Raw genomic sequence first — 23,735 nt, 5'->3', positions numbered from 1 at the left:
CCACACTACTCCACTCTCCACGAACGCGTGTTGTTTGTCGCCTGCATAGAAGCTGATATTTGAGTTGGGAATTTCTCCCGAAAGTGTGGATGTGGGTTCTCAACGGGTTCTCACACTAATTATGTATGCGCGAGTTGTGAGAAGAACTGTGCCAACATTGCAATAATCTATTAAACCAACCAGAATAGAGATCAACACATTTATCAGCCTACAAAGTCTTGTTTACAGAACTGTTTTGACTTGGGCTCATTAACGCCTCAAAAACTTGTTTGTTATTGTAGAAGATCAGTTGATTTACATCATTATCAGTTGCATTGACAGCAATTGAAGGAATATATTAACCGGGATAGAGATCAATATAGAACTTTTTTTAAATTAAGCTCATTTTACACCTTAAAAACTTGTTTTTGTTGTGGAAGATCAATTAATTTACATCAGTATCAATTACATTGACAGCAATTAAAGGAATCTATTAAAGTAACCAGAATAGAGATCAATATATTTATTAGCCTTGTCATGCAGAACTTTTTTTTGACACATTATTATACATTGACACCCTAAAAGCTTGTTTTTATTGTGGAAGATCAGTTGATATAAAGGTCAACGACACAACTAACAGCACTTGAAACTAACTAGAACTAACGAGAATAAAAATCAGCATACCTATTTATCAGCCTTAAAAGTCTTGTATTCTAAGCTTTTCTCTAGGCTAAAGCTCACTAATACTCTTACTTCTCAAAAGCTTGTTTGTATTGTGGAAGATCAGTTAATTTACAGTTCAACAACACTATTGATGGAACCAACCTCAATTAGTTGATGTTTATTGACACTTGAGACACTTTTAACACACTTTCACACAACTCTTTAGCGCCCACGCAGTTTCTTCACTTGCTCCCATAAACTCTGTTCAAATGAAATCAAAATCGGCTTAAGCTTATTTTGGGGCCAAGTCGCCTTTACTTCCGTTCCCAGTAAAGGTTTGTTGTCTATGCATTTCTTTTATTTTTTTTACCTGACAGAACGGTAATTTGTTCACTTTTTTTATCAATAAGACACACACATAGGCAGAGCAGAGTAGCTTATTATTATTTATGTATATGACAAGCATAATGGAGCTTATCTGAACAAGCGGTCATAAAAAAGTCGTCACGAATCCATGTGTGTGTGTGTGTCAGTGTGTGCGTTTGATTGCTATTTATGGGTCATGTGCATATGTATTGAGCGTATCCCCATTGAGCGTCTCTTCCGCTCTGCACTTGACAGCAGAAAACAGTGGGCAATTTTTCAATTACGTTTTGCCAATTGCCGGGCACATGTCAAAGGCCAGCTACAAATCTGCTAATCAAATTGTTTCGGGTCTTCCCCCCACCCCACCGAAAGTCCGCTGACCCCGATTCGATTATTAAATATTGACAGACAGAACAGAGCAGATAGGAGGAGTGTTATTACCCTGGTTATTGCCATTATTTTTACGACCTCACTCTCCCTGCTTGTCTATCGTGTTTGCCGCCTGCTTCTGACTGCCTGGCTGACTGCCTGGCTGACTGCTGACTGCGTCAACGCAGACAACATTTTCCCGGGCCATAAATGGCCAACAATTGTCGCTTGATTGACCAATTTTCAAAGCGCGTCGTCAACTCGTTCGCCAATATCGTTTTATAACTATAGATGAGTGCTGTTACTTCACCTCCTCTTCCATCTCTTTCTCTATTACTATATTACTATGTCGTTCCCATTCTGTCTGTCGTTGTGTGTCACACAATTTCGTATTCATTTCTTTTCTAAATATTATAATCGGCCCTTCCGTACTTGGTTTGCATTTTTTTTCTGTTATGCATTTTGCATTTGTGGCTGCAGTTTGATGAGCTGCTAATTAACAACGGCTGCTCATCCAAGAGTCACGAGAAGCACTTTTTTTGTTGTGTGTTGCTCTTGCCCTCAGCACATGGCGTGCCAAGGCAATTGTGAATGAATCAGCACGAGCTGCTGAGCTGTAATTTTGCACTTTGCACACACCTCACTTTCCTTTCCCTTCCTTTCCGTTTGCCAGAGCCAACCGCAAATACAGTTGGTTGCGCTACAATTACCGAGGTATATTAGTTTATCTCAGCTCAGCATGATTGGCAGAATATCGCATTAGAAGACGACTTCGGCAATTAGTCAAGTTGTAGATTGACAGATTGATAGACAGGCAACAAGATTTCGCTTTTTTGGTTTGCTAAGTTGTTACGAAGTAGCGCACAATTTGTGTTCGTTGTGACCGCATCAGGCATATCCGAATCACTGGCCTTTGTGTTGCAGCACACAAGTAAAGTAATTCAGTCAGTCAGTCAGTCATTCGGTTTGGCCAGCTGCTGCACACATGTCAACAACAGCAACAACAACGACGATAACGAGAAAGGGGCAAAGAAGATGTCTACATCGATGTGGACTTTGGGGTCGCCAATTTGTGGCAAGCTTGCTCATATTTATATCGTATATTCTTTATGTGGTCACACATGAGCACAATTCTGCAAAGAGAGAGAGAGAGAGGGAGAGACACGCCTCTGTGCTGAACCTCGTTGAACTCTGCGCTCTTCGTTGAATTTTAAAAAGTGCCAAAGAAAGCGCAAGAGAACAAAGCGGAGAGAAGACTGAAACAATGGCAGAATATCGAAAAAATGCAATAAATTATCGTAAAAAGTGACAGCAACGTTTGTATTTTTTTTTTTTTGTAAATTAAGCAACAAGAACAACAACCGCAGTTAACACAGATCGCGCACTGAATTCTTCAATTTCGGGTATTTATTTTTGTTTGCCATATTTTGTGACAGTGCCAAAATGGAAATCATTTAAGCTAGCAAGCAACAAAAACTATAGCAATAAATTAGACGATAAACAAATTGCACAAGAAATCGAAATCGAAAACAAAAAAAAAAAACCAAACGCGACAATAAATTGCACAAAAATGTTGTAATCAAAAGCCGCTAAACCAAGCCAAACACAACAAAGTCCTTCACTGCCGCACAGTGGGACAAAAGCGCCATTCCCAGCACACAATACTAAAAGGAGAGAGAGGAAGCAGAGGAGCGTAAGGAAACGCAACGCGCACAAAAGTCGAGTGATCGAGTCGAAGCACAACGAATAGCATTAATATTAATATGGGCAACATGCCACGCCCACAGCAGTTGCCTCTGGCACTGCGAGCGCTGCTGCAGCTCTTGCTCTTCAGCAGCATTGCGCAGCAACATCTAAGCCATGCGCTGCCAGCTGCCACAACGCCGGTGCCACCGGCTGTGGCAAGCAGCAGCAGCAGCAGTGGCAGCATCTCGAGCAGCAGCAGCACAGAACTGCCAACGGCTAGCACAGCACAGTCGGATCGGAATATAATGGATCTGGTGAATGGCGATGGACATACTGCTGGCTCCGGCTGGGAAACCCTTGAGACTGAATTTCATCTAGTTACGCACAGTCCACCACAAGAGCAACCGCCACAGCAACCACAACAACAAGATGCAACTGCACCCACTTCCATTGAGCAACAAGATCAACCTCCCGCCATTCCAGCCACAACTTTGGCCTTCGCCAATGCTGTTGCCGTTGCCATCGCCGGGGACACAATGGACTCGACGATGAGCCACAGCGATGCCACGCCCCCTTATGCCGCCGTCGATGATAATTATGGTAAATGTTCTGTTCTGTTCTGTTTGCGAATCTCTTTAACAATGTCCAATGATTCATACAAAACACTCGGTGGGAATTGCAGCAATTGACCTGAGCTTGGCTCAGTTGATTCATTGCATTCGCTTGTGAGTGAATTACTCAGTGAATAATGTTGCAAAAGCTGCTCTCAATTAATAATATGAATCGAGCTTGAGAAGCTTGTAAATTTATGGCAAGCTGAGTTAGAATAGCACTTGTAAGCAATAAATATTTATTTTATTCATCGCGGTTTATTTGAAGCATTTATGCTTTTAAATGTCAATTTAATTTAAAGGAATTTTTATATATTTCATCAATTTTTTAATGTGTATAAATATGATAGATTATTCGCAGAAATGTGTTTAGACTTGCCCAAATTTAAGCAACTCATTTGAAGTCAAAATCAATCGAATTTAATTGATGTTAAACGTCAGTTTAATTTTAGAAATTAACATCTTTCTCTTCTATATTTAAATAATACTGGAATTGTAGAAAATTCCAAGAAATCGTTATCTTATTTTAATCGCAAATGAAGAGAATTTAATTAATGTTCTTGATCCACATTTTAATGATACCAAACATCCGGTTAATTTTAGAAATTAACATCTTTCTAAATTGTAGATTATTCTCAGAAATGTAATTCCAATTGCAAATGATTCATCTGCATCGCAAATTTTATTGATATTTTTAAAATGATACCGAGCAAACGTTCAATTTCAGAAATAAACATCTCTCTTTGCTATATTGAACAAATTTCTCTGCTATTTTTATTAAATCCAACTAAATTATTTAAATGACTTGTTCTCTGCTATATTTAAGTCATATTAAATCATAGATTATTACCAGAAATGTGAATAGAATTTAATTGTTATTTATTATCTACATTTAAATGATACTAAACATCCATTTAACTTTAGAATTGAATAACTTTCTCCTCGGTTTTTAAATGCTACTAAATCATAGAATATTACTCAAAATGTTTATCCATTCTATGCTCATTTAATCGACTTGTACTCTTCTATATTTAAGTCATAGAATATTTGATCTACATTTAAATGATACTAAACATTCGTTTAATTTTAGAATTGAGCAACTTTTTCTGGTACTAAATTATAGAATATTCCTCAAAATATTTATCCATTTGATGCTCATTTAATCGACTTGTTCGTATAGTAAATCAATTGAGTTTAAGCAGCAGTCACCAGCTGCAGTTAAGTCCTTTAGTCCATTCTGTTAGCTGGCCTATACTAGTTAGCTCATTAAAAGTCTACAAATTGCTTCAATGGGCTTTACTTACTTACAAGACTTTGCTATTATGGCCATGTTTGCCTGAGGAACACACACACACACACGCATACACTGACGCTCACACTTCGAGGTTCATTGACATTACAAAAGTTTGCTGCGAAAAGCGAACAAGAAAACTTGTGCCCGAAGGTGGCTCCATTAGATAGATGGTAACCTAGGCCCAGTCGACAAGACAGACAGTTGTTCAGCTGTTCAGCTGTGTTCGCTTCTTATCGATAACAACAACAATAAAAAAGAAACAGAGGGGCGAAAAACAATAACAACATGAATGAACTATGGCAATTCTCTGCATACTTCAAGGCAATTAACTGAGTTTTCATTTCCGGCTTAACACGCAGTCAACGCGGCATTCGAGCCTCGTTTTATGTATGTATTTGTGTGTGTGTGTATGTGTTGCCAGCCGTGTAATGTGGCTAAATTCTCACGCAAAACTTTCAGCCTGCCGAATGAATTATTTAACATTGTTTTTGCGGCACAAGTTTTTATTTTTTTGACGTGGGGGAAGCCGATGTTTAATGAAATATGCCCAAGGATTGACACCCACAACAACAAGAGAACAACAACAACAAACTGAACGGCAACTCGTCAAAAGTTTTGGGGCGCAAAAACATTCATTGAAAGCCGCGCGCATCACGCGATGCCAAAACCAATGCGATAGATGAACGTGGAACTGGAAGTGGAACTGGAAGTGGAAGTGGAAGTAGTAACTGACGACGATGTAACTGGCCAAAGCTGAGCAATTAACAACTTAACTTTTATGGCCCACAATTATTTGGTATTTATTGTTGAGCTACTTCAATCTTTATGGCCTGACTTTAAACTCTTCTCGGGCTGCTGACAAGTTGCCTGCTGCTTTCAATGGGCGCATGCGGCGTATGTGCAATTTGCATGTTCTTTGGCTGCGTTGCGTGCTGGGCAGCATTTTACAAGTCCACACAAACTATATCGAGAGAGCCAGACTGACAGCTGGCAAATTGCATAGCACTGACCAGTGGGCGTGGCCAAGAAGGCTGGGCGTTGATTTAGCGGTCACACGCAAGACTTCAATTAAAATGCATTTAAGTCGTTCGTTTTTAGTTTTTTCCCACATTCATAGTTTGCTCCTCTGCACTTGCGCTCAATACAAATCAAAGTAAATACAAAAAAAGGGTCTAAGTAGCGCAAACACATCATATATCATTCTGTGAATTTAACCCAAATACTCGAAGTAACTCCCTTTTTATAGCCTTGAACTTACGCTCCATTAGACTTGCAACCTAAATATTCTATAAGTACACAAAAGTTTTCATTGTTCAAAAGTACAATTGCAATCAATTGTTATCTATTATTTACTATTTTCTATATATATTTTACTTACTCGTTCGAATAACCTTGACTATTCCAGCACTTAGATCATTTATTCCCAACGCATAAAAAAACAAAAACAAAATTAATGCAAATTACGTGATAGACGAAACGACGCAGTTTGCAAATTAAGCAAATTGTCAGCTGAGCTCAGTTGATTATTATTATTTGAGTTAAACAAATTCATTTGCTTTTCACTCGAGTATAAGATGAAAAGCCAGCTTTAAGCAAGCAGTTAATTCAAGGCTAAGCTTAAAATGAACGAATAATAGTAAATTAATTAAGTAGAGCATGTGTTGTAGCTTAAGAAGCTTAAGCTAATTGACAGCTAGAAAATAGAAAATCATCGATAAGCAAAGCTCAAAGATTTTACCCAATTCATCTCATGCTAAATTTCTATCAAGTCATTAGTTTAATTAATTGTTTTTGCACAAGTTCTACTCAATTTTTGTGTAAATTCATTTTGGAGTCGTCACAAATTTCGTAACACTATCGTCTTCCGAGTCAAAACTACGCTTCAGCTATGCCGCCTAATTTTTGTTGAGAACTGCAACTGAGAATATCTGTCGTCAGCTTCTCTTGAATGAAATGAATGACACTTGAGCGAGAGAGAGAGAGAGAGAGGCGCCGCGGCGAGTGGCACGAAATTGAAATTTCTTACAAGCCAGACGCAATTTGCAATTAAATGCACTCGAGTATCTGTCAAATGCTGCTGCTTCAGCTTCAGCTTCAGCTTGAGATGCAAGTCTGTTGACGACATAATGACAAACAACAGTTGACAAAAAAAAGTTTCGCAGCTCGGAACTTTTCGCCAAAGAATTACTCGTATAATTAATTTCGTGGAGGTGCCATGTGTAACTGTCATCGCAGCGATAGACTACTGTACTTTGAGTGTGCTGTATGTAAATTAAAGCGCTAAGATGTTTCACATTAACTCTAGTCTAGTTTCGACATCTTGAAAGGAAAGCCACAAGCACTCGCAAACTAAGTCAGGCATGTGAATGTGGATAACCTCACACTATATTTAAAGCATCTTCTATTTTATTTTTTCTGGTATATCATCTTCGATGAGGGATAGAAGAGAAGAATCTGGCCACTCGAAAGTTTTTGTAGTCCAGGAAAAGTTGCTAATACAAATTGACGTAACTTTTGGCTTGTCAACAGCAAACAGCCAAAGTTTGGTGCGTTTTTTTGACAAATGATTTGCCTTGCACGAAATAAACAAAAACACACACACACACACAAACACACACCCATTGAGAAGAGAAGAAAGTCAGTCTAAACGAAAAATAACTAAAAAGCGGCCAACACAAACTTTGGACTTTAACTTTTGCTGCAAAACTTTCAATGCTGCTGCATTGGGTTTTGGGTTGGGGTTTGGGTTTAAGTTCGGGCTTGTGGGTTGTGCATGGAGAAGTGTGGGGAAGTGTGTTTTTGGACTAGGCGTCATTCATAGAAAATTTTACAGGACACTGAGTTATGAACATGACTTGTCAAAAAAATACATTAAAAGTGCAAAGTAGTGGAAGGCAGCATGAAGAAAACAATCATTTAGTAGCCGGCAAATTTTCGCACAACTAAGTGAAAAGCATAAATCATTGAACTTTTCGTTCGCTGCGCTCTGCTTGGTTGTTTTTTTGTTTTTGCAAAACAGCCATCAATCATTTTTCTAGCTGCTGTCTTGATTTTAATTTGCGACATGACCACACACATACACACACGCCCTTACACATACACAGTCTTTTGCAGAGGCGTTCTTAAATGAAAAAAGTGTTGCATACCCAACAGGCGCAACGCATACGTGCTCAAGGCTTTGTGCCTTTAACGCTGATAAGCTGAGCCTTCAGTCTAGACTTTGTCTCTTGGCTCTTGACTTTAGCTTGTCACTTACACTCGCACACACACACATTATGTGGACACCCACGTCAATTACAGCTCTCATATTTCTCTGTTATCGCTGTGCACAACTTTTCGGCTGCATTGTTGTGCGTTAATTTATGAAGCACGCCTGCCTTTCAAGGCAATGCAAACGAGCCAAACTGAAGAGATAAACAGTGTTCGCTCTTTTATATCTTATATCTCTTTGGGGGACTTCAAAAAATGGCTGCCACAGCAACAACTTCCGCCCAACTGCACCGCACAACATGACAATCTACTATTTGTGCTGCCTACAAAAACAGCAACAGTACATCAACCCTGAATGGCAACAAGAGCATCATTTACTCCCCGGACTGATGCTGGCTTTTTTTGCACTTGAAAGTCACTTGTGTGTAGGCGGACGCCTTTTGTCTGCCTGCTTAAAGTCATAAACACCTTGTTAGTGCTGCAGCAACTCGCAGCAACTCGACACGTTGAACGTGACATTGATGCCTTCTTTTGTTGCCTTGCGTTGTCGAGTTACGAGTCAGATACATCTACCGAGCTGAGCCGAGCCGCCCTAAACACAGTTTCCGCGTCTCAAGTGTGGCTCGTGTGTGTGCATGCCTTCGCCACAAAAACCGGAAGGTAATGGCCGCCATGATGCTGCCATGTGCAACTTCCTGTCGATAACCTTTTGGCCCATGTCACAAAAGCCGGCGCCGTTGAATTTATCGCACAATTGTTTGTACTGTGGTATGGCGAGGCTTAATTAGCCAACGCGATTTAAAGCTGGTTTAATGTGCGCAAATAAAAAGACTCGAATGACTGACTGACTGACTGTATTTACCTGTCGATCCTTTGTCCTGTGCCAAGTTAATGACCAAAACGGACACATGTCAACCAGCTTGCAAATTTGTGGACATTGTCAGGCACAGACAAACAGACAAATAGACAAACAGTTAAACAGTCAGAAGTCGAGTCAAGAATGTTCCACAACAATCAAAGAAGAGTAAATGACATGTGCCAGAACAAATGGGCCAAGACACAATCTCACAACAACATTGTTGTAAAAGGGTTTATTTGAGTGCGCATTTGAATGTCTTATAAATGCGACTAGATGGCACATTAACTTGAATAATAGCTGCAAGGCATGTCAAGTGCTATGACAGCCAACATTGAGCTATAATTCAAGTTGAATTTTGAAATGTTACTGTTGTGTTGTTCACTTGATTATTAACCAAACGTTGAATTAAATGCAAAGCTGTTTAAAAGCACTTTAAAGTGACACCTTCACCTGACTTTGCCAGACAAAGTTTTTCATTTCTATTTATTTGTTTTGTTCGTGTTTTTTTTTTTTTGGGCTTTTTATTTCGCATAATGTGAAGCGAGCCTTTGACGGCGGCCATTGAAAGGCAGACGACGGCGCTGCGTTCACATGTCAAATTGCATGTGAATCAGGATGTGCGAGTGTGTGAGTGTGTAAGTGTGTGTGTGCCCTTAACACATCTCTATACACGCTGCTGTTTTAATTGTTTGTTTGCCTCTGTGTGTCTGTCACAGCCGCCCACACACACATACACGTCCTTCTTCCCCTGCTTGGCACATTGCCTTTTGTTTAGTTTTTACGTCTGGCTTAATCCTAAAGCAGCTCGTAAACTTCAGCGACTACAACAATAACACACAACGCCCAAAGGAAAACAACTAAATAAAGCACACGCTTAACAATAGCAACGACTTGTTTCATCCAACATACCCTAACATTGGACACAAACGACTTGGCATTAATCTCATTGAATACAAATATATCCAAATATTATTTTATTTTATAGAGCATACAAATTTCTGTGTGTGCGCCAGGCTTGACTTTATTTTTAGCGTAGTTTTTTTTTAGGCTCAGACAACTTAATGCTATTTGCTTTACACTCACACACATACAGTTGAGCGCACCTTAGCGTCCGCCCCCTTCCCCCCACATCCCTCGTCGTGCCTTTGTTTGCCTTTCTTAACAACTTAAGCACGTCGTCTATATTGGTTTTCGGGCGTTACTCTTTTAAAAAAAGATTTTTCTTCCTGCTTTCGCCTTTGCTTTGTGAAAATAATCACGCGCAGCTTTGAGACTCGTTTTTTCTGCATTCTTTTTTTTTGCACAGTTTTTCTTTTGCTTTTCACACTTGGCTTCTTCCGCTTGGAGACGGGCAGCAAAAGCAGAAGCTGAGTAATGTGCCCGCTCCTCTATTGTTTTCTTTTAATTTGTAGCTCTCTCTCTCTTTGCTCGTTGCCATGGCAATCCCTTAAAACTCCTTCAAGCGGAGCAGGACTAGAGAAAAGTTGAAGCCTGTGAAGGTGCTAGAAAAAAGCTGACTTGCATACGAAAAAGAGAGAGAGAGATTCATCTTAATTACAGACTGTGGTGTGCGTTGCCAAATCTCTATATAATTCAATTTGTGTTATTAATCAGAGACATGTGTACAGCAAAATCCCCTGCAGGATGCAATCAAGTTTATTCAGTGGACATTCCAAAGGCCGCAATGCAAATCAATTTACAGTCAACTAACGACAAACAAAGCCGCTGCACATGATTGCCAACGATATGGCGAAAACCAATTAGAAGCACTTAAGACAAGTTCACAGGCTGAGAGGGAGAGGGTCAAAGTAGGCGGAGGGGTGGTGATTAAGATACTCGACACAGAAAATGTACGGCCAACTGTCTGTGGCATCTGTCAATGCTATTAACTTTTGTGCCCCACATGCGGTGCTCGGTGCTCGGTGCACCTTCGACGACATTTATCCTTTGGCGCCTGAGTGTATGCAGCACTTTGTTGCTTAATTGATTTTAATGCCACGCGCATGGGGCCTACAATTTGCCATGGCCATAGCTTGCCCTACCTTACTATATATACAAACTCGATCCCCCTCCACCTCCACTCCACTCCCCTCCCCACCTCTGTTCTCTTTGCCCTCTTTTCTGTTGGCTTTCATAGTTGGGAGTCTATAAATTGGCTTTTTCCTTTGCCGTTTGCTGTTGTCGTTGTTGTTCTTGTTGTTATCCAATGCAGCTGCTCGTCTGCCCATTTCCCATTTCCATTTCCGTTTTCAATTGCAAAAGAGCTAGAGAAAGAGCAAGTGGAAGTGGAAGTAGAAGCAGCAGCAAGCCAAAGTGGAGCAAAAAGAGAAATGCCATTTATTGAATTGTATAAATTTCTGCACATTGACAGCGACTGTTTATTTTACACACACACACACACACACTCGTCTGATGTGTGTGGGTGTCTGAGAATGTTTTGTGTTTTGTTAAGCTTTATCGCATTTGCATGGCACAGTCAAGAGACAGCGACAGCGGAGACAGCAGCAGCGGCGAAGTGTGTGTGTCAGGTCAAGTGCTTGGACCGCCCTCGGGTCACTCATTTGTTCTTTTGATTGCTGCCAAACGCAAAACGTTTTTGCCTTTGCCCTTTGTGTCCATACCCCATTTGCCATTTGCCCTTTTGCTTTTGTTGTATTAGCAAAATAAATTACCATTTAGTGCTTTTTGCCACTTACACACACAAATATCTCGACTCGAATTCCTCCTCCTTCTTCTCCTCGTTCTTCTTCTTCTTCATGATCGTTACACATGGTCGACGACTGTCGTCCTTTGGCTGCCAAATGAAATTATTGCTGCAGCTTTGCATCCTTTGGTTTGCTTTGTTGGATTATAACCAGAGTTCTATACGACTTTGTGTATGTAGTGGGAGTATCTCCACATGCATGTGTGTCTGTGTGTGTGTGTGTGTTGGGAACTTAGAGAGTCTCACAATTGCAGCCATAATAAATTGCTCGCAATCGCATTTCCGTTTCTTTATGCGCTTCGATTACTTTGCGCTTGGCTTGTGCCCGTTTTTTTCTTTTTTTTTTTTGCTCTTGCTCTCTTCCACTCTATTCTAGTATATCTGTGTCTTCTTCCCCTACTCCTGCGATTCGTAATTGAATATATAATTTTATTGTACCTCCTTACAAATACACACACTCACACATATGCATAGATGTGAGTGGCATTTGAATATAAATTGTTTCGTCTTCTTGCAAAATATTCATTTCAATTTATTTGACTCGCTCCGTTTTTTTTTTTTTGTTGCTCTTTCTCTACGCTTGCAACTTTTATATTTGTTTGTTATTTAATAAATTATTTATATGCGCTCGCATATACATTACTCTGTCGTCGTCGTCATCGTCGTCTTCATCGCTGCTGCTTCGTCTCACTTCCGGCTTGGCTCGCTCATTATGCGCTTCCGCCGCAAAGTATGCTACAACAACGCTGCGACTTTGGGGACTATGATTGTCGTCGTCGAGCATAGGCAGCTGTGATGCCTTTGATAAAGTAAATTTAACTTTTTTTGGTGGGTGGGTGTATGAAAGAGGAAATATCTGTTGTCGAACGACAGCTACTAAGCTTTTGATGCTATGCGTCGTGTATTTAACTTGACAACTTTTTTATCTATGTATTTCCGTTTTCCTTTTCTTCTCCTTGCAGTGCCAAGCAAACCTCAGAATCTCACCGTTCTGGATGTATCGGCTAATAGCATTACAATGTCCTGGCATCCGCCAAAGAATCAGAATGGTGCCATCGCCGGCTATCATGTATTTCACATACACGACAATCAAACTGGCGTCGAAATTGTCAAGAATTCCCGCAACTCGGCCGAAACGCTGATACACTTTGAGCTCCAGAGTCTAAGTAAGTACACATTGCAATTGTCAACTCTATTTATAAACATATTCTCAATATACAATGTAGAATAACTTTTAAGCTTAAGCCACTCGCCAAAAAGTATGCTATGGAATTTGCTTGAAACGTGAATCGGTGAACTGCATTTCATAAGTAGTTTGACATATTATTCAACTCTGTTTATAAACAATCTTTCAATATACGCAGTTTATGCTTTTAAACTTAAAGCGCTGCCTAAAAGTATGCTATAGAAAGAACACCACGTTTATCCTTTTCAATTTAAAGCGCTGCCCAAAAGTATGCTATGAAATTTGCACGAAACGTGAAACGAGCGGCGAATCGCTGAACGGCATTTCAAGCTACTTATTCAAAGTAAACTCATGCCCGCCAGCTGCCAGCACTTAAAACGCCATTTTAATTGCTTTTTATTGGCCGGCCATCGTGCTGTCAATACCTGATGCTCGGCTCGAGTGCTGTCAGCTCGATGGCCCCTTCACCTTTACTTAATTGTAGCTGAAGTCGATTGTTTGGCTGGCGCTTTGTAATTAAATAGTTTCAAGTGCTTTCCGCTGGCCACTTTTTGTTGTTAACAACTTTGACGCCTGTAATTATGACCGAACAGCAACAACAACAACAACAACAGCAACAGACTCTGACTGAGCTTAGCCGCGGCTAAGCGAAGCGAATTATTTGCCAGTCACCAGGCGACGCCCTTTGCATAATTTCATAGCATACTTTTAGGCGGCACAGGAAAGAGAGGCGCAGAAGGAGGCGGAGGTGAAGGCATTATATTAGCATGGCAGCTAAAACTGTTGCATAGCTGAGTTATTAGAAGCGGCAGCAACCGCAGCAGCGTCTGCAATTAACTTGCGAGTCACATTCCGTTGTTGCTCATACGCAGCGTGTGCCCTCATGTCAAAGAAGTAGAAATAGCAAGCCGTGTGGGCCGCGCCCACATTGTTTAATTAATTACGCGCATCAGGTGCTCCAGGCATCGAGTTATTGTTGTTGTTGTTATTGTTGTTGTTGGCAGCTTTCTGTTGCCTGCAATTTGCCAAAGACTTGCTGCGGAATGCACAGACTTTTTGGCCAACAACTTTGACTTTTGCAAGCGCGCAAAATTTAAACAGTTGAAAATTTAATTTTCATAAATATGAGCACGAATATGTTGCATTACGTTCGATGTTGCACTAATTAAAAAACGCACAACATAAATGTGTGTATGTTAATCAACAGCAGTCTCTGAACAATTTTTCATTTTGTCACTGCATATTAAATCAATTTGTATATGCGTGTGTGTGTGTGTGTGTTGGTTGGTTGTTGCACTTTGCCACACTTGACGTTATTAACGCTCGACACTTTGTCAGCGAAACGTTGCTTGCTATAATCAATAGTTGTGGCATCCACACGCTCGTATTTCACACAATGTTTAATTATAACACCAAAGTGCTGCTGCTGCTGATGATGCTGCACCCAGTGACTTTGACCATAATAAATATTGAATAACCGAACTGCAAAACAGTTGATGGAAATTGGTAGAGAGTTTAAGAAGAAGCTACTACATTTAATTACATTTAAAGTTTAGATCTGAAATTAAATCAAATTTGGAAATTTCAATTAAATTATTTTTCAATTTGTAATACCAGACAAATTGCTCTGGAGTTATGATAAAAACCAATTCTAATTGTTCTTTTTCTTGTTTTTTGTTGTTTTTTGTGTTTCCGCTTTTGCCATCACAGAACCCTTTACCGACTACCGTGTCATTGTCAAAGCGTTCACAACAAAGAACGAGGGCGAACCCTCCGATCAGATTGCCCAGCGCACAGATGTGGGAGGACCGAGTGCACCGGCGATTGTAAATCTGACATGTCATTCGCAGGAGTCAATTACGATACGCTGGAAGCGACCCTACGAGTTCTACAACACCATCGATTTTTACATCATTAAAACGCGACTGTCCGGCCAGGATACGCACCGTGATATACGCATCAATGCATCTGCCAAGGAGCTGGAAACGGCGGTAAGTGAGAAAAGCTCGAACATTGTTTTAAGGCCCAGCCCATTGGGTTTCATAAACTGTGTGCTGTGTGTTGTGTGTTGTGTGTTGGTCCCAACAATTTATCATGCAGTCGAGGGAATTTTTTTCAAGCTCGTTTCGGTTTGTTTGCAGCAGGCCACAGTTTTTATCGTGTAGCTTGGCAAAAGGGCGACAGACACACACACACACACACACACACACACACACACACGCACACAGCTTGCTTGCCATTGTTGGAAAATTGTTTGTTCTAGGCGAATTTTATTTGCTTTCTGTTTTTGGCCAGTGCAAAACCCGTTTTTATTCTACAACAAAATGTTGATTGTTGGCAGCAGCTTTACGATGATATTCCCATATTCCTTTTGCATCATTTTTATTTTGTACTATTTTTTTTTCGGCTACCTCCCCAAAAGGTATGCTTTGATAAACAAACTACGGGTGCAGCAAGTAGAACTAGGGAGAAGAAAAGGGAAATAGCCCAAAAAGCTGCAAACAATAATTGCATTTTTATGCCACAAACAGCATAAATAACCACAGACTATCTGCAGATACCCAGCGTTCAATTAGTACAAAACGAAATGAGAGTAAAAATAATTGATTTCGAAAGGGAACAACAAACAAAAATCCAGATAGAAAACTTGCTACAATTTTAATGTAGAAAAGATGGCATAAACTTTAATCAAATTGTATAGAGATCGAAAATACAGTTCAAGTAGAGAGTTATGAAAAGCAAACCTCTAAAAAAAAAATATCGCGGTGCGACTCATGTAAATATTTTACAAATGTTTATCTGCAGTCACGCCCACACTAGACCGGGCTTTGCGCTTTTGCCTTTGCTTTTGCGTTGGCTTTGGCTTTGTGCAGCATAAATTCTTGGGCAAAATAATACACACACACTTCCACATCCACATCCTCATACGCAGGACAGCTGGCACACCTGTATGGTTTGGCAGTGCAAATAAATTAAATTTATGCTGTTTTTGCTGCCGCTGCTTCTGTTTTTTTTTTGGAGTGTGTTGTGTGTGCGCTTTGTCCGCAGCTTGCATGTTTTTTTTCTTTTTGTTAGAAAGCAACCAAATATATAAAACTCCGGCAAAACAAGTTGGCCAACAAAATATCGTAACAATAAAATTGTACTATAATACCCGCAACTACAGTATGCAGAAGTCGGACTTTTTTCCATTTACTACGAAAGGTATTCTATTGTATTTGTTTTCCCTTCTTTTTTTATTTGTTTTTTGTTACTTCAGTTCCGTTTCTATTTGTAATATGAGCTCATCCTCAATTCCTCATCCCCATTCCCATTCCTTGTTTTGTCGCGCATTTTTCATTGTTTTCGGTGCGAACTATTTTTGTAATTGAAATATTTTTTAGCGTCACAAATAAAACGTATGAAATGTAATAATATTTTGTTGCGCACCAGCAACAACAACAAAAAAATGACAATTAAATAAATAAAATGGTAAAACAATACGCCAAAAAATTGCAAACAAAGCGCCGTAAATTATTGTAATCAGCGTTGTTTTTCACATAGTTTGTATACATTCTTCTTTGTGCATTAAATTTATGAATTTTATGATTTTCTTTTTGCAGATGATACTACAAAATCTGACTACAAATTCCTACTATGAAGTCAAGGTGGCAGCGGCAACATTCAGCGTTATAAATCCCAAGAAAATTGTGGTCGGCAAGTTTTCAGATCCGCGCATCGTAAGTATCCCATAAAGAAACGAAATTTACACACACAAAATTTGAATGCTGACACTCGAATTTGCAGCGAAGAAAAATGCAATGTCAGTTGGCTAAGACAGTATCATAAACTTGCTTGTAATACTCGTATTACAAAAATTGTGTCAGATCTGCCAAGTCAATGCCTTGTAAATGTCTTTAGCGTGGCAACCGCGGCGTATGAGTAATATTTTTGTAACCATTTAATGGAACTTTCGAGCCACGCCTATCAATGCGTTTATTGACTTTTAAACTGTGTCGCAAAAGACACTCGAAACTTGTCATTACGATGTCCTTAATGACATTTAACCTCATACATAAAATATATATGTTTGTTATGTGCAGTGAAAAACCGTGACAAAAATCTACTTACCAATTTAGTTGACCTCGTTGCCCATTGTTAGGGGGTGCTTGGGATGGCAAAATGTCATGCCCTCATAATTTTTGCAGTCTCTGCTCTTTATGCTTGAGCATGTGTGTGTTTGTTTGTGTTGTTTTTTTGTGTTGTTTTTTTGTTAACCATTTTATGCCTTTTGCTGTGCTGTGCTGTGCATTTACATATAATTCATTGCTGCTGTTGTGTTTTCGCTTGAATTTCAAGTGGCTGCACCTTTTGGCCACATTTACATGCTACACTTCCGCTGCGACTTCCGCTTAGGCGGACCTCCTCGAGCCACACACACACACACACACACACACACATGCGCGCATAGCAAATGGCTTTTAAATAAATATAATTTATGCAGCAACAATGCAAGCAAAACAAATGTTTAATTTTTGCACAGCAGCAGCAACAGAAGGCAACAAAAATATCAAATTCTATTTTGCTGAAACAACAAGGATGAACAACACACAAACACACATAAGGGGGTAAAAAAAAAGTGTAGCATACGCCCAGGCGCTACACAACAATACGCTTTACCTTTCAGGCCGCAACTGCTGCAAAAGACATAAATCTCAGCAGGTCAACTGTTCTCTGTTCAACCCCAATATGATTTACCTATGTACATTTGCCTTTCACTTTCATTATACGCTTTCCCCTTCATTTCTTTTCTCTCTCTCTTTTTGCAGATACAATTGCAACCGAACTGCGAGAAGATTCAACCGCTGCTGCGTCAATCGCACAACGATTACAATTTGGCTGTGCTGGTTGGCATCATATTCAGCTGCTTTGGCATCGTGCTGATCGTCATGGCCTTCTTCTTGTGGAGGTAAGTGGCGATCCTTGTCAACATCTCATACCCCTCACCCCTTACCCCTTGCCACCCCTTTAGTGGCAAGTGCAGCTGCAACAACGTTTGCGGCACGTGCAGACGCCATAAATAAAACACGCCCAGTTCGTTGTGCGCCACACTCGAATGCTGCTGCTAGAGATATGCTACAACCCCTCCCCTGCCCCTCACACCCCCGCAGCGCCATATAAATATAGCCAAGACAACAAATCAAACGGGGCAACAAACACAACAACATATTGTACAACTGGGCACAACAGACACCAGCCATATAGAAACTAATGCTAAAGCCAAATGCACAGCAGGCGACGCAGCAAGCTTCTATTTTGGGTGCGTGTGCCGATGAAAATGTTTTTATTTTCCATTTTGATTTCCCTAAAACCGACACAAAATAAATATATGTGCGTACTTTTGCATATATCTTCAAATCAAATACATATACATATATATCCAAGTGGCACAGAAAGAGTTTTGAACTGCTTCAACTGTCTGGGGATTGGCAAGTAAATTAAGCAAGTGCTTAGCTCTTAAAAGATAGAAGAATATATATATTAAATTTCTATGGAAATGTGTATATTTGAATCCCAGTTGATTACGGACATTTTAAATATATTTGTAGCACATTTAACTACTGAAAATTTAAAAGAATTTTAGACCTGAATAAATACAAAAATCTGCAATGAATTTCTAAAGTTAATATTGCGAGAGCTTAACTTTTGAAAGATAACAGAATATATCCATTATATTTTAAGGAAAATATGTATATTCAAAAGATTATTTGACTCATAGATTCTAACTCGATAAACCACAGAAATCTTAAGTAAACTTCTAATCTGATTAAATTCAGAAATCATCAACGATTTCTTAACGCACACTAAAAGTAAATAGATTGGCTACTTGCCAAAATAATGCAAGTGCTTAGCACTTAAAATATGGGAGAATATGTCTTTGAAATTTCCATAAAAATGTGCATACTTAACAACATGGATTACATCATAGCTAATTCTAGAAATATATAATATAAATAATCTTGAAATTTCAAAGGAAATTAAATTCAGAAGTAACCCATCAATTTGTGACTTGAATTAGGAGTAAATAGTGCAATGGATAATGCTTATAAAATTGAGGAATATATCTTTTAAATGTTATAAATTTTTGTACACAAAGTTAATTACATAATTTCGAACTCGATTGATTACAAAATCGTAATAGAATTTCTTCCTCGATTAATTACATAAATCTTCAATGAATTTCTAACTCGATTAGCTAAATCTAAAAAAAAAGGGTTCAATTGAAAATGTGTTAAGTAGAAACATTGTAGCAAATGAATCAATTTCCACACTCATCCACAATTGAACTTCATTCATACCTCGTTCAGCAACAATAAACGCCAACAACTGGCGCATCCTTTGAACATGAAATGGGAGATGGCAGAGAGTAAACAGCAAAAGGCGCAGATCAGAATTGAAATGTGCCAGCGCATAGAACAAAAAAAAAAGGGTTTGGTTACTCGTTCTCATTCTCGTTGCCCGTACGCCCGCATATTCATTAGAAATGTTAATTAAAATTCAAATCACAAAAAACATAAACCCATCCAGGGAAAAGAAAAATGGAAGTGGTAAGGAAAGGAAAGGAAAGGAACGAAAAAGACAAGCAAACAGTTTTAAGTTACTTAAAGTCTTTATTATGTGTAAGAGTGGTTAACCCATTTGCTGTAAAGTTGCCCAATCTCTTCAGGAAACAAAGGCCCCAGGCAGACCCACAAGTCCTACACAACCTACGTCCTTATTCCTGCATCCTGCATCGAGTATAAAGAAAATGCGAAACATTTTTAACTTCAATGGGAAATTTTTACTCTTTTTTTTTTCTCTATGCCATTTTTCATGCTCCCGCGAATATGTCAAATAAAAGTTGCATCCCCGCCCCCCTCACAGCATTCAACACACAGCTCGTGTTTTCTAACAAATTAATGCCATTTTTATTTATTTTTTACAAATACGCCGGGCAAGTTAAGGGACATCGCTCAACGCGGGAATGGGGCACAGTAGAAATATATGTACATAAATATAAAAGGGGAGCGCAAAGCACTTTTTAAAAGCTTACCATTTCTCAACTTGCCAAAGTTTTCGTTCAACAGCAACAACAACAACACAGCACACAAGAAAAAATAAATATAATTTTATTTTGTTGTATTTGGCCAAACAAAATAAATTTCGACAATTTCCCTTTCAATGCAAACAACAAATAAAAGATGCTAAATGAGAGCGAAAGGGTTTTCGGGTTTTATGAGTTGGGTAAACGTCAGTCAAACAATATGTATGTGAATAGACGGGACTAAAAGTAACTTGAAATTAACTTTCGACTGTTAAACTAAATTGAATACATATTTAGAATTCGTCCCGAAAGTCTCTAATGCAATCAAGGTGGAAGCCTTGTTGCTGCCTGTTACAATTTCAAATTGAAATATTACATATTTCATCATGGCCTAGAATATATCGTTCGCATATATATGTATATAGAGTAGATACTATTTATAGCTTCAACTCAATTGGTTGTGGGCGCGCATTCCTTTTGGGTTCGTCGATAGTTAAGTTAGGAACGAACACAAGAGGACCCCAATTTATGCTGGCAGGCGAAAACTTTTATGCTGATGTCACACAAAATACTCAAAGAATTTATATTGGAACAATTTGCCGGTTAGAATACTTACAAAAATATGTCAACGATAACAACAATTTTTATTTACATTTTGACGCCAAGTGAACAAAAACAAAAATGGAAAAACTTTGTATCTTCCATACTCTGTTGTGTCGTAGCATATACATACATATATCTGTCCTTATCTCCTGCATAGATCTGTCCTTGTCGCACCCTGTTATTATGAGTGTGTGTGTTCATATGTATATTGTGTGTGTTGTACAATGTTGGTAGTTTCGTATTTTATGCAGTTTGGCAACATTGTTTCGCGGCAATCGCTTTGTCTGCCTCTTGCCTTATGGATACACGCGTGTGTGTAACACACTTTGCATGTGTGTGTGTGTGTGAGTGTGTTCGAGAGGGGGGAGGATGAGTTTTCTGCGGGTTTGTTGTGTGTCAGAGAATTTTGCTGCCAACTTTTGCTTTTGCCCAAAAAAGAAAACAACAATGCCTGGCAAGAAATTGTTTTGGCTTCGTATGCGCAACTTTTGCCAACGTGCCATTGTTGCCCCGTTGCCCCAGCAACAGCAACAGCAGCAGCAGCAACTGCTGAAGGCTGAAATATTAGAAGCACGTGTGCACAATGGACCAAGACAGCGGGCGGGTCAAAGTGTGTTGGTAAGGCGCTTGGCAGCAGCAAGTTAGCAAAAAGAGAACAATTTGAAGGCTGTCCGTAAAGTGAACCTGAAAAAGTACTATATATCGTACATATATGTATTTGTATATGTAAGATTTCACTTCATCAGTTTTGTGTTCGCTTTCGTTCGTTCATCCTGCTACTGCTGCTGCTGGCAGCTATAAAACTTTTCCAACTTGAAACTTTAATATCTGTATCTCTGTGTGTTAGCATCATCATCAGAATCAGCAGCATCGACAGCCCAGACATGATTTCGCCTCTTTCACTTTTCATGTCTTTTTCCCTTTTTGCATATCGAGTGCCAAGTTCGAGTGAATATTCTGTGCTCTACTTTATCAAACACAGTTGTGGAAAAACTTTTGCTCTGCTCTGCAATTGTTATGCTTACTGCCAATTAGGCGTTTAATCTGTCTGCTCTGATAAGACGTCCAAAGTTTCCACAATACAAAAAAAGGGTTTTGTGCGAGTGCGAGCGAAACGAACTGAGTTCAAACTCTACGTATCTTATCGCACAGCTGATTGAAAGCTCGCTCACTTACAGATCAACAACGAGAGAGAGAGAGAGCACTTTAGCACTGCTCATGTTAAACTTAACAGAGGCATTTACAGCATGTAAAATAACATGGGGGCGCGCTGTCGTGAACCGAATGCAGCATTTCATGCCAATTGAGATTTCAGTTTCGTTTTGATAATCGACTCGTGATCAACAAGTGAGCGAAGGGCAAGCACGAACCCGAATTGTGTGTTTGTGGGAGAGAGAGAGAGAGAGCGAATCAAATGCACGTTTGACGAACTTAAACAGAGAGTGCGAGAGAGAGAGAGCAAGCACTTGCTTATCAAAGCAGAGAAATAGCAAAAATCCGATAAGCAAACTGCCGAATTAGTTTGTTGTTGTTCTGCCGTCAAAACATAAAAGCAACTGCATGAGTGTTGGTGTCACTGTGCGCGTGTGTGTCTGTGTGTGTTTGTGTGCGTCTATTGCGTACTATACGATTTTTGCAAGTGCTTGGCGACAGAGCGGCTGCCTTTGACTCGGAACGCGCCTTGCAATTGCCGATATGACGTAATTCGTGTAAATAAAAGTGCGCAACAATAACAACAACAAAGGCCAGCAACAAGTGCAATGCAATTTGACTGGTAGACAACAAAAGCTTTGTCACCTCCCGCCCTTCCCCGGCCAGCTCGTTCGCCTCTTCGACACCCACTTCCAATAACAGCGAGAGATCATCGAGCAGAGCAGCATGTCAGCAGCTGGAGGGGAAAAGCGGCGCAGCAGCACCTCAACGACGGCAGCGTCAGCAGCATCGACGCCGCTCGCACGCCGCAAATCGCAACGTGGAAATTGGTTTACGTAAGTTTCTCGCTGCTTGCCGCCGCCACCGCCGCCGCCGCGAACACTTTCCCAACTGGGCCACCGCCGGGCAAAGTGGGCCATTTATTTGCCCGCTCACGTGTAAGATGGGGGGGGGCAAAATGGGAGAGGGGTGCAAAGAAGACAGACCACCCAACGTAAACAGAATCTTCCGATCAACTTTATGACAAAAACAATCAACAACAGAGAATGCATAGCAAATGAGCACAGCAGCAGCAGCAGCAAACAGCAACAATAACAACACTTAAACTGCTGCCAAAAGCATAAGAAATAAATAAACAAAACGGAAGTTGACAAAGAAAACAAGAAACCCAAGAGTAATAGACAACACAAATAGTCGCTGCCTTAGATACCCTATAATAATATAACGATATCTTACATAAGCAAGCGATTAAGAAACATTTATCATTGCCAGCGAAATTATCTAGCTGCTTTTTTTTTGTTTTGCCTCTGATTACAAAACACATTTAAATAGCAGATGGAGGGAAGGGGGAAAATATTGTAATGTGTGTGTTGTGCACTTACTTTATAGGGTCGTAAATGTCTCGCTCTATGATTTACAAACTTCGTCGTGACCAAGTTTATAATAAATGTATTTTGCTACAATAAATATTTGGTGCGTAATAGCAGCGCGCCATCAACAATAACAAAAACACCGTCGAATGGCAAAAAACAACAATATTAGCTATGCATAGGAAATAAACCAAAAGACTTGTATAAAGTTGTCTCAGTTGTTATTGCTGTCGATAAGGAAACTCAACTGTCAGATGCTTGTGGATCAGATTTTTTTTAAGAGAAACATGCGTATCAAATATAGAAATTCCAATTGAAAGAAAATACACGATATGCAAACAAAGAACATGCGAAAGAGAGAGAGAGAGAGAGAGAGAGAGGGAACAATTTGTATCTATAGACAGACACTTGGTAAACATTGGGTGTAGAAGTATTATCTATCGTAGCGTAGAGCTGAAAGAGGCTGATAAGAAGCGGCCTAATCAGTAAAGCACTTCGCACTATAAGCACAAGACAAAGAAGGCTCGCAACATTTTCTGATTCTGATTAGCTGTTGCATCGGCGCATCTTGCAACCGTGCAACAACATTCAAAGAATGCAACGAAGCGCAGCGAAAGTTT

General features: G+C 39.7%; 2 protein-coding genes across 3 annotated transcripts in view; one reads left to right on the top strand and one right to left on the bottom strand.

Moving 5' to 3' along the window:
* The window catches only part of LOC133837838 (uncharacterized protein C2orf42 homolog), a 139,796-nt gene that overhangs the window by 105,063 nt on the left and 10,998 nt on the right, over positions 1–23,735 (bottom strand). The gene's annotated exons all lie outside the window — the stretch shown is intronic.
* Positions 1–23,735, top strand: part of LOC133837837 (tyrosine-protein phosphatase 99A) — a 110,193-nt gene that overhangs the window by 81,067 nt on the left and 5,391 nt on the right. Inside the window, 4 exon segments of the mRNA XM_062268736.1 lie at positions 12,704–12,907; positions 14,638–14,918; positions 16,530–16,646; positions 17,736–17,875. Coding sequence (XP_062124720.1) covers positions 12,704–12,907; positions 14,638–14,918; positions 16,530–16,646; positions 17,736–17,875 — 742 coding nt within the window.

This window comes from Drosophila sulfurigaster, chromosome 2R, assembly GCF_023558435.1.
Source record: "Drosophila sulfurigaster albostrigata strain 15112-1811.04 chromosome 2R, ASM2355843v2, whole genome shotgun sequence".
Lineage (NCBI taxonomy): Eukaryota > Metazoa > Arthropoda > Insecta > Diptera > Drosophilidae > Drosophila > Drosophila sulfurigaster.
Note: the sequence above shows the minus strand (reverse complement) of the source record. Positions and strands in the feature narration are given on the sequence as shown.